The 13,930-nt window shown below is 40.4% G+C and overlaps 3 protein-coding genes across 3 annotated transcripts; 2 read left to right on the top strand and 1 right to left on the bottom strand.

Annotated features, from left to right (window-relative positions):
• Window positions 1-500: 500 nt before the first annotated feature.
• On the bottom strand, window positions 501-2,056 carry LOC137789936 (tripartite motif-containing protein 16-like protein). Its single transcript, XM_068583816.1, has 5 exons — window positions 1,965-2,056; window positions 1,789-1,821; window positions 1,609-1,671; window positions 1,386-1,528; window positions 501-1,300 (listed from the first exon to the last, which is right to left on the bottom strand). Exons 1-5 carry the CDS (start codon window positions 2,014-2,016, stop codon window positions 872-874), a joined length of 720 nt encoding a protein of 239 aa, XP_068439917.1. The 5' UTR covers window positions 2,017-2,056; the 3' UTR covers window positions 501-871.
• A 2,765-nt stretch (window positions 2,057-4,821) lies between these two features.
• On the top strand, window positions 4,822-8,576 carry LOC137789654 (tripartite motif-containing protein 16-like). The gene is made up of 5 exons (XM_068583393.1): window positions 4,822-5,000; window positions 6,908-6,934; window positions 7,053-7,115; window positions 7,221-7,363; window positions 7,690-8,576. The coding sequence occupies exons 1-5, from the start codon at window positions 4,952-4,954 to the stop codon at window positions 8,116-8,118; spliced, it is 711 nt and encodes a 236-aa protein (XP_068439494.1). The 5' UTR covers window positions 4,822-4,951; the 3' UTR covers window positions 8,119-8,576.
• A 2,016-nt stretch (window positions 8,577-10,592) lies between these two features.
• Window positions 10,593-11,658, top strand: LOC137789716 (stonustoxin subunit beta-like). The gene is made up of 4 exons (XM_068583479.1): window positions 10,593-10,605; window positions 10,696-10,758; window positions 10,853-10,992; window positions 11,090-11,658. Exons 1-4 carry the CDS (start codon window positions 10,593-10,595, stop codon window positions 11,549-11,551), a joined length of 678 nt encoding a protein of 225 aa, XP_068439580.1. The 3' UTR covers window positions 11,552-11,658.
• The last annotated feature ends 2,272 nt before the right edge of the window (window positions 11,659-13,930 follow it).

The following is a 13,930-nucleotide window of genomic DNA, read 5'->3' as shown; positions in this document are numbered from 1 at the left end:
TGGCAGTTATCAAGCCAGCCATCACTCCTGAATACCTATAGAGTTTGCGAATGTTGAGGTGCCCTCTATTTTTAGATGCATGTGCTGATTTGGGTTTGGTTTCAAAAGTCAAACAGACCTCAATTATGGACCAGTTGTGCATAGTGAAAGGCGCTTTGTAAATTAAAAACATTGGTTCCCGGGCGATGGAACGTTCTCCCCGTGACAGCGTGGGTTTCCTCCAGGTTCTCCGGCTTCCTCCCATAGTCCAAAGTCATGCGAGGCTCAAAAACTGCCCATAGGTGTGAATGTGAGTGTGAATGGTTGTCTGTCTCTTTGTGTGTCCTGCAATAAAACTTGCGACCTGTCTAAATCCACCCAACGTCAGCTGGGATCCGCTCTAGCCTTCCCGCCACCCTGAATAGGATAAGTGGTTTGGATGAGAGGTTGAAAAAAAAGTTTGAATTTAAAAAGTAATGAATAAGAGGCAGGTAAAAATGTATGTTTAACAACACGTTTACTTAAAATGATAGAAAACAAATACACATCTGATCTTATATCCCTTACCATCTTTACGGTTGAATGTAGAAGGCACAACAATTCACACTTTTTTAATGAATGATTATATTCAGTGTGTTTATTCTCTTAAAAGTCAGCCGGTCATTCAAGCTTTGACAAAATGAACACGTTAATAAAACACAAACACACACAAATAGCAGCTTCCTGATGATAAATGTGTGTTTCTTTATACATTGATTTTGAATAGTTTGTCTTGCATTATCCCAAAACATGGATTGCAGATAGATGCAGGCATATTCCGAGTTTTAGATACGTAGTGTAAATTAGGTATTAATGGAAATGGAAGATAATGGAAATGAAAAACACACACAATTTACCCCTCTATTTTACCTAAGACACATGAGGACTTTTGTCCCACCCAGAATCCTGGCAACATCGTCCCCTTGAAGGAGCTCTTAATCTTCTGCAGCAGTCGGATCTCTCTTCTGGCGTCGCTTCCCTCTCCCTCATTTGCGTCTTCGACTCCATAAAAATGGATGAGACCGGCCGGATGGTCAAGGTAGACCCCGATGGTGGTGTACTGGGGAATATTCCAGATTTCTGTATTCATGCCATCGAACCACACCTGGTAGTGGGATCCACCCCACCCAAGACCCCAGGACTGTTCATTTTCTCCCAGCCCGCATTGTCCGTCGCATCCCCTCCTCCCAGCCTGTTCATCGGCGACTCCGGCGATCACCCATCCTGAACATTTCACCTCCCAGTAAGCTCGGAAGCCCGCGATGCCTTCCTTGCAAAGAACCTTGAGGAACGAAGACGACGGTTGAATGAGTTGAGCTTTGGAGACAAGTATTATCCGTCTGGGATTAGTTTGTGTTAAAACGTACCTGGGGGACATGCTCATATCGCTCTGGCCTGTCCAGGACGGGACAAGTGATTTCATCGGTCATGCGAGACACCTTGGATCCACCCTCCGTGATCCACAGCATCTTATTGGCTGTCTTATCATCCAGGGAAAGGCTAATCCAGTCTGTGGGATATGGAACAAGTGCCATTCAGGAAAATAAACTGCAAATCATGAGAGTGAGGAACTATTTGGTCCGCTCTTACATTTCAGAAGATCAGCTCTGCATGTGGGCTCAGGGACGTTGGGCTCGTAGTCCGGGTTACTTTCTGAGCGGTGGGACAAGTTACGATGTGGGTATGAGATGATTCAATAACAAGCAGAGGCAGATGTATTGTCTTTCAAATTAAAATGCTCCTTTCACCGGTCCCTGGTTAAAATCTTACCTGCAGGAGTAGGCATATCTTTAGATTGTCTACCTGTAAGTACAAAACCAATATGACTCCACCCATTGTTTGCTTTGGTTCACTGAAAGACAACTTCATACTAACAATGTGTGAAACTGCAGGATTCTAAATCAGCTTGCATCATCTGCTTGGGAGAAGAAGTGGAGTTTACTCACCACGTCTGCCAGAGGCTGGCATAATTCTTATGTTGGGATCATTGATTGGCATCTTTATCGCTTTTTGCCGTGTTGAGGTTTCCTGAATGTTGGCGTCTTTCAGTGGGGTCCTGCTGCAGCGATGCGAAGAGTTTCTTTATATACACCCAGTAATGGGGGTAGGCGCTAAAGGTTTTGGGGGGGCCCTGGGGATCTCAAAGAGAAGTTTTGGTAAGGTATGTAGAGATAATCAGCTCTCTAATTGGCATGTCAGGAGCCTGCCAAACCAGGATATTCAGGTCAGCGCCAGCCTCTGACCCGCTAACCCATATATACTGGAGTAGTTCTGTATTTGTTTTGAGAATTCCCTTGTCTTCTCTTTGTCATCATACTCACATCTTGGTAGTTCATACCTAAACAGAAATGAGGTCATCCTGTAGAGAACAAAGGGGTCAAGTTAGGCAGGAGGAACAGCTCATCGGCTCTTTGAGACCTTCGGTGATGGAGAAAAAAGAAACCTGGTTCAATGGAGTTCCATTTGGAGAAGATAATGTGTCTGTGCATTTCAAGTTAAATAAGCAGGTTTACTAACGTACCTGATCTCACCTGCTATGTCCTTTAATTCGTATTGTAATACATTTTCAATTCCTTACAGAACAACACTGTATTGCAATGCTTCTGTGTTCCCTGTGTCCTATGGAGCACCCGGGGAGCAACATAAGGTTTAGTGTCTCATTCGAAGAGACCTCGACATGTGGACAGAAGAATCTGGCCAAGAAAGAATCTAAAAAGTTAGAAACAAAGATATTTAGACCAGCGAGTCCTGAGTATGACCATGCAGAGCTGCCACTAAGCAGGGTCACAGCCCTGGCCTTTATGGCAGAGATCAGTTTTCGGTCAGCAATGTTTTGAAGGTTTGTTGCCCCTGGTTTCTGATAGTCCCATGAGAGGAGATTGGAAGAACTCAGATAACCCATCACCCACACTCCCCTCTCTTTTATTTTTAATAAATCCCATTGGCCGGTCCGGGGTGGTTCCGTCACTACTTCTGGTATTTACTGTTTAGAATATCGGTTGCGTCGCAATCACGGCCTCGGCCAGTCATCTGCTTGGGAAGGCAGCAACACAAGAAGGACGGAGCAGCCTTGACTAAAGGGTTGGCTGGGTGGCAGAGTCGTAAACACCTGAGACACGCAGCTCACAGCGGAGGGCATATCTCAGGGAAGGGTTTACGGCCAGCGACTTGATTTTTCTTTTAACCCAGGCCATGGGTATTGAGGCGCTTGTGATGGTAAATGGTGGATGTGATAATGGAGGTCAAGTGTGTTGGTAAACCTGGTATGATGAACCGACATGCCTCCAGTCTAGTGGCTTGCAGTTGGCAGGTTATTGTATTAGGTTATTGCGGGTGATATTTGTGTATACAGTATGCATTCGGACTTTGTATGTTACATACCCTAAATGTCTTTTTAAAAGTATGATCATCAGATGTTATATGCCTACCCTCATGACAATGTCTTGGTAGTCGTTTTCCAAATTCATAATTGAATTTTGAGTGTAAGAATATGTACATATACACTTAATTGTGAAATGAATTAGAACACTGCTGAATTAAAGTAACCTATTCTATTAAAAAGAAAGATTTACTCTTTAATATGATCACAAGATTTATGATTATGGTCATTTCAATTTACTCTCATCGGCTGTCAATATGTCGGCGGCTCATAGCTAACAAAGCTAACAACGCTAACATTGCAAACTACGACAATAGTGCCGACTGAACTAAAATTGTTTACCTGAGAGGGAGTTGGAGGGTCTTCAGCGGCGACGCTGTCGGTCGAGATTATAAACTGTAACTAACATATGAGCGGAGTGCAGAGCGGCGCCCGTGAGTTAACCGTCGGCTCAGCAGACATTACTCCACTATGTCCTTCTATAAACATAACTAACTGTTTGGTACTATATTCATGTTCAGAGTGTTAAATGCAGCTCAACTTCTAACTGGTTATGAAACTGTCTTAATTAATTTCTGATGTCTGTATATTAAGATTGGGTACTCCGTTATTCTAAATGCTTGTCGTTCGTACCATCGGGTCAGATTCCTTCATCTCGGACTCCCGCTGAGCCTCTGGCAGCGAGCAGACGGCTTTGCTGCCGTCTTCAACCTGCAGCTGGATATATACTCTCTGTTTATATATATATATATACATATTATAAATTATATATATATATTGTAATTATCAAATCATTTTGGTTTGTCCTATATATATATATATATATATATATATATATATATATATATATATATATATATATATATATATATATATATATATATATATATATATATATATATATAAATACACACATTTACATTTAAATGTTCATTGTAAGAATAGGACAAACCGGTAAATACAGACTTTAAATATGTTGCTGCAAGAGGAATATCAAGTGTCACATCACACTGATAATGCTCTAAAGTACAACAAAGATATTTATACTTCTTTAATAATATGTTACGCATTTGCACCTGTCGGACCTCATACTGCTTGATGCCAAACACCAGGATGGTTTATATCTTTCAAAGCTGCATACTCAGAATTTGTTTTTCGGGTATGTGTGTGTTTGCGTACACCAATCACCCCGACCATCAATACATCAGTGCTGTCACTGTGCAATGTGACAAGATCAGCGGTAGTGATGGCGAGGGCAGGGGGTGTGGTTCACTTGGTACAAGGGGGTGTCCTACAGAAATTCAACCATCCATTTAACCCCTCTAAGGAAAAACACTGCTCCAATTACAGGCCTCCTGCCTCCCCGTCTTTTCTATTGGCACGTTTTATCTCACGCTCATGTCCCCGCCGCCGACTCTCATTCCTTCACCCCTGTCCTGCAATAAAGGTATATAAGAGTGGCATTAAAGGGTCAGACAGTGGAGCCAACAGAGAGACCAGTGACATCAGGGCTGAGCCAGGCTCACTTCTCCAGCTTGAACAGCCGGTATCGAGATGCCTGCCACCAACAGAATCGTTCCTGACTCCCAAATGTCAGATAAAGGTGAACTTTATCTTTTTTCTCACATTTCACACGCTTTAGGATAATTCATTTGAATACAGGACAATTTTGACTAGTTCAAGATTTGTTTTCTCCAATGTGTGAACACCTCTATCTAAATGTTTGAGAGGTTCATATATTTTTCTGTCAAATTAAGCCTGTCAAGAATATTGCAGCATATATAAATTGGTGCATACAGGAATTATTAACAGCAAACTGATTCAATAACCCCAGCTGGTCAGTGTTGCTGCAGTATTTATTGCCCTTTCGGCGATCCTGGGTTAATGGGTCACTAGAAAGTGCAATATTTCTCTGGCTGATTTCATGCTTGTCGTATAATGGTTTTGCTGCCTGGGCGTAAGGCTCGGCAAGTATCAACATCATATGCACTAAAAAAGATGTATGTATTTAAACGCTGTAATGCCAGTCAGCGGGATAACAGATCCATATGCACCTGTTACACAACTGATAAAGGAATATTATCACAGCTAGCTGGCAGTTGCTGTTTACAATGGCATAATTGTTAGTGTTTTAATGATATGAATCCGGCTTCCTGCCTGTGAAACAGAGCTTTGTGATCGTGATAAAGAAGTTCTTAATCACACACTTACATTTGACCACATCACTATTGAAACTGATGCAGCGAGGAGATGATCCTGTTAGATCCTGTCACTTCACTAACAAGCTCTCTACAGAGAGGCACCGAGGCTTCTATGACCTTAAATGTTTTGTATGCTCATGTTGTAATGAGGCCAGAAAAAGCAGTTATTTTCATCACCTTGTGCTATATCCAGACAGGTGGCTTATAATCCCCGCATGGTTTCCCGTCAACAGACGGATAAATATCATCTCATTTAGACAGCGTGGCGTATGAATAACCGCTAAGATTGAAAGATTTGATAATGAAGACAAGCGGATACATGTAGAGCTTCACCTTGTACTCCCTAACATTTACACCTTTTGCTACTTTTTCTGCTTGCCAAGAAAACCTTTCTTAATGTTCTGACCTGGTATATATGTGTGAATGAAAAAGGTTAAGTCATTTTGTAGTTTATATTACTAGCTGATATAAATAAAACACATCACTTATGTTAGTCGATGCTGACATCCTAATGCCGTGGGGATTAAGTGTCTCCTCTTTTTAATCCCCGTCCTTAACAACAAACTGGATGGCGCATGCCTACATGAGTATTAGTTACAAAAATTGGCATTGGGGCAGACCCTGTTATGCAACTGTAATTTATTATTTCAAGGAAAGTTATGACACAATACTGCCGCCTGTAATCAGGTTTCATTTGAAATCTAAATGCTAGCAGACTTCATTATTTTCTGTCTGTATTATAAGCTCCTTTCATTAAAGAGAGAGTCCCCCTCATTAATACATGTAGGGATAAAGTCTATGTTACACTTCATTATCTTCACATTAACTCTATTTGAGAGCAGCTGCTTTTCAATTGTGACACAATTAAAATGCAATTAATAATGTTTTGGCTGCCTTAACGCAACTCTCCTGAATGTCATTTACCTCAACAAACAAATGTTGGGTATACATCCCCAGCTGATCTGATTTGTGCGAGCAGCTCATGTTCTGTTTTATCTGTGAAACTACTCTGAGCTTCGTGCTGCGCTCCAGTGTGTCTGAAGCCAACTCCGCCAGCATGTGAGGTGTCTTGTTAATTCCAACTGCCTGGCATAAACCAACCACTGGCTCCATGAAGCATGTGGTTGCTGATGTAATGATCTGACAGAAGCAGATGGTTTTCTAATTATACACAATTTTTGCACTTTATCATCACCTGTTGAGACACACCTGGCACATACCTACATCAAACAGCTGAGTATGTTGATCCTAATATAGGTAGTTCTGGGAATAACATGTTCATTTTCTTTTTCATTTAAAATTTTTCCAGCAAAAAAAAAGAATAATGGCACCACAGGTAAGACACCTTATTACAGGCTTTTCTTTTTTTTTATATACATGTTTTGTAAAATCAAAGTTAATTTGTCTCCAGTTCCCCTGACCTTGTCTGACCTTGTTGTCCTCTCACTCCTCAGAGAAGATCCCGGCCTACGAGCCAAATATCCCTGAGCCAAAATGCAGAGCTGATCTAATCAAACGTGAGATTCTTACTCTTTTACCAATTTCTCCCTTTAAAAATTATAACAATTTGATCCAAACAAAATGAATTTTCAAATCATTGTTTCTTTGTCATTTTTCTCCAGATTGGTTCGACATTTCCCTGGATGACAAGACAGCCAATAAGATGCTGTGGATCGGAGAGAATGGTGCAAAGGTCGCTCGGATGACTGACGATGTCAAGTGTCCTGTCTTGGATAGACCAGAGCGATATGAGTATTCTCCACAGGTACAGGTGGAAGACGCAGTAACATTACTTCGGACTGAATCAATGCTATCAATATGTATTTTCTCATCCTATTCAAGTGCGCAATCAGATGAGAGTGTCATGAAGTTGTCATGAGTTTGATGTGATTGTAAAACCCGGGCAAGAGATATTTAGAAGCAGATGGCTGCCCCCGTGCATTTATTTAAATCTGGATGCAACTAGTTTGGCATTGCAAGTCGGAGAACGTGATGCTGCTCTAAATCCTCCGCAGTGGCAGCTGTAATAAATCCCAGTTTATGTTAGATAGCCTCTAAATAACACTGTCATCCCCGTCGCTTTTCCAAAAGGTTCTTTGCAAAGAAGCCATCCTGGGCTTTCGAGCCTACTGGGAGGTGGACTACGCCGGGTGGGTCGTGGTCGGGGTCGCCTACGAAAATGCAGGACGGAGGAGCGGCGACGGTTTCTGCGGCCTTGGAGAGAACGAGGAGTCCTGGTGCGTTGGCTGGAATGGCTCCAGCTATCATGCCTGGCACAAAGGCCACAATCTAGAGATTAAGGAGATTCCTAAGTACTCCACCATGGGTGTGTATCTTGACCAGCCTGCTGGTGTCCTCAATTTCTATGGTGTGGAGGAGGTGAAGGGAGAAGATGAGTGCACAGGAGGGAAGGAGGTTCATATTTTGAAGCAGTATAAGAGCAACTTTGAGCAGAAAATGATACCAGGTTTCTGGGTAGGTCCGCAGTCACACTGTTTGATCCTGAAGAAGGAGGAATAAAGGACTGAATCCACATTACAATATCATATCCAAAGTTATGAACAGAACTCTGGTTGAGAAAGGAGTGAAACTATCTCGTCCTGTTTTAATAAAGCTACAATTATGACACCAACTAGGTCATGCTAACATTTGTGTTGCATAAACTTCATCATAATGAATACATCAGCTATGTATATAGATATATTCCTTACATATAGCATCTCTGAGGCAGATATACAGTTCTTAGCTTTGTACATTACAATGTAGGTAACTAAATGCAATCGGGTTCAGCTAGGATTCCCTTTTGACCTTCCGCGCTATATGGACTTTCCTGAACCACTGGACCACTCAAGGTTTACATATTAATAATTATATGTATTTTTATTCCTTGTTTATTATTGTTTGCTAATGTAAAGAGAATCCTAGTTTGCTGTGTAGAATGTAATGTTTAAATAAATAATAAAACACTGAGTGAGACACATGTTGTTCTGTCTGTTAATCCAAATATCAACGTAAGAGAATGAGCAATAACGTAAGAGAATGAGCAAACATATGAAATACTGAACGTAGTTCTGCTCGTGCACTGAATTACTTTCCTTTGTTAGATGACTGATGAATTACACTGATAACTGGCCTTTTTCCCGGCGGCCATTTTGACATGTGATGACACGGTCTCAGCACGTTCTCACAGGATTACGTTAAATAGTTACGAACCCATTAATAACGCCTTTAGTGTTGGTGTGCACGAAATGTGTTGAAATTACGCCGCACAAAAAAACAAATGGAAAGTCAATTATGATCCATTTTCAAGAGAGATGCACAAATTAAAGTCATAACTAACTCATCAACAGAGCTAGTGATGTAGCATTGAACCGTGAGAGGGGAGGTGGATCGGTCAAACAAACACAGGACTTTGTCCGGCGTTCAAGACGTCGTGTTTGTGAAGTTTGTAACCCTATTTCACAAACTGCCATGAGACTGCGTTGAGATGTAATTGATAACATTAATTATGTCTCTTCCTATTAGGTGAGACACAGCCCTGCTATGTGAATGCTGGCTCACCGCGATGGCTGTGACAGATACATAGAATGGAAACATAGTAATATATATATATATATATATATATATATATATATATATATATATATATATATATATATATATATATACACACTACACCTTTGTTTACCAAGTCTATAGAGTAATCAGGTGCTTGTTTGCCCTACTGTATAAGCTTCCATTTTCATCACCTTAGGAGCTTTGAGCATACCAACATTGTCAATGTAATATTGTAACTGAAAGAAAAACATATATCCGTCATATTGCTTATCCCAGTTTGACTGAGCAGTCTTAGTTCACGTGGTCCTCTTCCCGTCTGTGTTGACAACATTGACAAGACCAGTTTCTTAATCTTGCTTTAACTCATGTTTGCACCCGTCGTGTTACGTTCCCGCACAGACTCCTCTGGGGTGTCAGATGTCTGTTCCAGCCTCATTTGTATCCATATGTCAGAGTCAAGCGCATAGCCTCACTTGAACCCTGCCGGGCACCCGTTCCACTGTCCTCAACTCCTCTTTCAGACACTCAAGCCCCTCCGCCTCATATTAACTGATGGTATATAAGCCAAGTGGAGGACAAAGACTTGGCACTTTTACCAAAAGATTTTGAAGCATCTGCAGGTGGATTATTAGCACTCCTCACAATGCCTAATGGACCCAATTCTGCAATAACCGTCTCAAAGACCAATAAACCAGGTACATGAAGTTCTTTTTATATTTATATTAAAAGTCCATGCATTTGCATTGTAACCAGATGACTGAGTGATATGCGTCTCGGCGGGGACAGTTACTGAAAGATGTCCCTCAACAGAGTATTTTCTACTTTATGCTACATATATCAACTTCTCTCATTGAACATTGTTGCCTCTGCTCGTTCTTTCTCAGATTGTCTCATCAAACGCTGGATTTAGATCTGTGATTTTGTTAAATGAGTTACATTATGTTGCATATCTCATTATGAATAAGCATGAGACGACAGCATCACATAAATATGAGCTTTACAACCATTTCAGACTCTTAAATGACTCCACAGTGCAAGCAGTACATTTTAATATAGTTTGAAATACTTTGTTTTGATTGGTTCTTATAACAGATACAATATTTTGAAATATGTTGGAATGAAAAACTCAATTATCAGAGAAGCAGCATTTTACGAATATTTAATTCTTCATCTAATCCAGGGATACTAATGAGTGGGAATTAAGGGGTAAGCTTTCCAGAATGAGATACTGTTAACTACAATTTGTCAAACTCTCATTTTGTTTTATTACATTAGAAATGAATGCATGTTTTCTGTAACTATTGGTCTCAAAAGTTTCTGAGTGTGTCATGTCAGAGAGTCGAGAGTGATGGGTCACGTGTAAACAACTCTTCACATCCGTATGACCTTTGGTCTTCACTTTTATAGGAAAGAAAAGGAAATCGAAGAAGAATGAGATGACAAATGCAGGTAATGGCATTTGACATTGTGTGCATTCACACTGTACTCTGTGTGTGGTGAGCTTTAGTTTATATTTAAGCCAATTTCCTTTTCTTGCAGAAAAAGTTCCAGTTTATGTGCCGGACATCCCAGAGCCGACATGCAGAGCAGAGCTCATGAAGTGTATGAACAGATTACTGTTTCCTTTAAATCAGCAAAATTATCCTGTACATAAGAAAAATAAGAAAAAAAACTGTTACATTTTTCTCTCTTGTAGACTGGATGCATTTGTCTTTGGATGATAAGACTGCCAACAAGATGTTGTGGATTTCTGACGGTGGCTCGAAGGTTTTCCGTAGAACTGAAGAGGTTTGTCCGGTCCTGGATCGACCGGAGAGATACGAGTACTCTCCTCAGGTACGTCGGGAAAAAATAATACAAACACAGTTCAAGGCGTGCGAAGAAACAAATGTTGTTTTCTCATTCGTCTTCCTTTTTTTTCATTTCTTCAAAGGTGTTGTCCAAAGAGGGTATCTGGAACGCCAGGGCTTACTGGGAGGTGGAGTACTCTGGGTGGGTGGTAATTGGAGCCACCTATGAAGGAACGGGGCGCAGGGCTGGTTCAGGGCCGAGCGGCCTTGGAGAAAATGAGGAGTCTTGGGGTCTGTGTTGGTCAGGAACACGTTACGAGATCTGGTTCAACGGTATGAACAAAGACATACACAATATCCCGTACTGCTCCACAATTGGAGTTTACATCGACCAGCCTGCAGGGATTATAAGCTTTTATGTTGTGAACGGCGAGGAGGCAGAGAGGGAGGTAGAGCCGTTGTTCAAAGTTCAGACTACTATGACGAAAAAGGTTTTTCCAGGTTTCTGGATGGGAATTCAATCTTCATGCACAATACTCAAGAGATCAGAAGGAATTGCGGAAACTAAAACTGATCCGATTTGTGTTGAACTTGTGAGTCCTTGACGTGTGAGAGTTAACTGTAACACTTATTCCTCTAGTTTTTCAAATGCAATACTTAAAACTATGTTGAATCACAGGTAATCTAACTTTGAGAAATGGATATGTATGTACTGAATATGATATGCATTAATTTTGAGTGCTTTGTCCTTTTTGAAATCTGAAATAAAGAAAGTATTACTATACATTTATGCTTTTTATATTTGAATCAAAATATTCTACTTCTCCCAAGTTATTATATTATTTATCAGGGATCATGCATAACACAAACATTTTAGCAAAATAGCTCATTTGCATCTGCGGCCCCTGGGCAAGAAGATACAGATAAAAACAATCCTGTATAATACATTATGTTGCCTCCATGTTGGAAAACAGTTGGTTTGATACAAAGGTAATCATGCTTACAATTTATGATTGCAAAGATTTGATGTCATACTTTAAGTTTGATGTCTCTGTGACATTGCAAAACTTTAATTCTGTTAAATATATTATTTTTTCAGATAACCGAAAGTGCTTTTATATCTTCAAATGTTTCTGTCTGCGATCAAACGCTCAGAAATGGTTGCTTTGTGTAAAGTGCACACTGCATCGATTCCCTCTCGGTGGAGAAGGAGCATCACCTTTGATATGTGAGCGGCTCGGGCCTGAAGGTTCCTTTCCTTTGACAGGTGGGCCTCAACTCCTGCCTCCTTCACACTCAAAGCACAAGCTTTACTGGACCTAAAAGTGGGCCACCGCCAAACACTGTGATCACTCAGTGGGGTTCCTCCAGGAGTGTGAATCCTCCTGGAGGAACCCCACTGAGTGATCCCAGTACATGCCAGTATTTCATGCACTTTTACTGCTGTCATGTCTGCTTAACAATGAAAGTCATGTGGCTCAGACAACAAAAGAAAAACATATCGGACATGCATGGAGACATATGAACCATCATGCAGAAGTCAGTAAAACACTGATAACAATATCCTGCTTGATCCACTGAAAAGAATTAAGGCAACCTTTGTCATTGAATTCTTGTGTAGATTATTAAACAAGACACATGTTTGTACAAAATCCTGAATTAAGTGTGTGACTTTGTTTTATTTGCACTCACAATTAACTTAATTGTGTTACTTTGATATAGCAAAACTATTTTTATGAAGATTTTAAGCCATTCATTTAAAATGTTGCTCTAATTTGTAAGTTAATAATAGGCCAATGCCATAAATCATATCAGTTCAATTTAATTTGTTAACTTGAGTACAATACAAAATAATATTTTTTTCCTACGTTTCCACAGTTTTAATACATCATGCCATCATGTGGTCCAGCCCACAACATGCTCAATGTTACTCATGGCTCTCTTCCCATTGGTCCTCCCACTCCACAAGTATATTGGAACAGAGTAATTATAACAAAAGATCATTGTTTGTGTGTATCGAAGAAGATAGTCTGGAATTAAATAATTACATTTTGTTCAGTATGTTTTAAACAAATACAGATTCACTTGCAGATACAAACTTATTTTTGTATTGACAAAAACATACATTTAATTATTAAGTTCACCACTCTTTCTGGCTTTCTTGGTCACCTGTGAACAACAATATTTGGTCCTGAGCGTTCTTCATTAGTCAAGACAACAACACCATCTTCTGTTTAAATTGATTCACTGCAAGCAAGACATGTAGCGGGCCTCCGGACACACGGGATATTCTGCTATTATGTCCTGGAACATTATAAAGAGTGTTTCTGTATTTTACAGTTTCTTGGTCCATTTAAAGAGTTCACTTGAATTATTAATATGATTATTATTTTCAAAAATCTATGTTATTTATGTAATATTGAACACTTTGTGGGCTCCATATGAGCTCAATGTGGACTCCAGCTTGTCTGACTGAACCACTGAACCACATTTCCCATGAGTCTTGCCACCACTGTCTCTGCTCACTAAACAAGAGCGCCACAGATTGTTCGGTGTGTAACAGGAGATGATAAGTATCCACACAGCTGTCACTCAACAGGGCTAATTGTGTCGGACGCTAAAAGGGATAGCTCGTAAATATTTGAAGGCAGACTAATTGGCCCCCTGCGAGGACATGCTGGGTCACGGCCTTCCTGTTCAAAACCAAATGGCCTGAACAAGTGAGACACTAATTACAACTATTATTATTATTATTATTATTATTATTACGTGACTAGTATTTGAGTGTTGGGAAATTGTTTCAGTGTTTTGTGCCTTAGTTGCAGCGCGTGATGAGGTTCAACAGTACAGCAGAGTATCTGTGGTCCCGCCAACCAGCCAGGCCTTAAGGCTGCTTTCCTGTGAGTATATTTAGACTTGACTTTCCTCCTATCGCCTTGTTCTTATCGCAGCTCTTAAAATACCTTTCATATCTTCCTCTTGTA

The sequence above is a fragment of the Clinocottus analis genome, unplaced genomic scaffold (genome assembly GCF_023055335.1).
Source record: "Clinocottus analis isolate CAN_PGR_092001 unplaced genomic scaffold, fCliAna1.0.p SCAF_19, whole genome shotgun sequence".
NCBI lineage: Eukaryota > Metazoa > Chordata > Actinopteri > Perciformes > Cottidae > Clinocottus > Clinocottus analis.
Note: the sequence above shows the minus strand (reverse complement) of the source record. Positions and strands in the feature narration are given on the sequence as shown.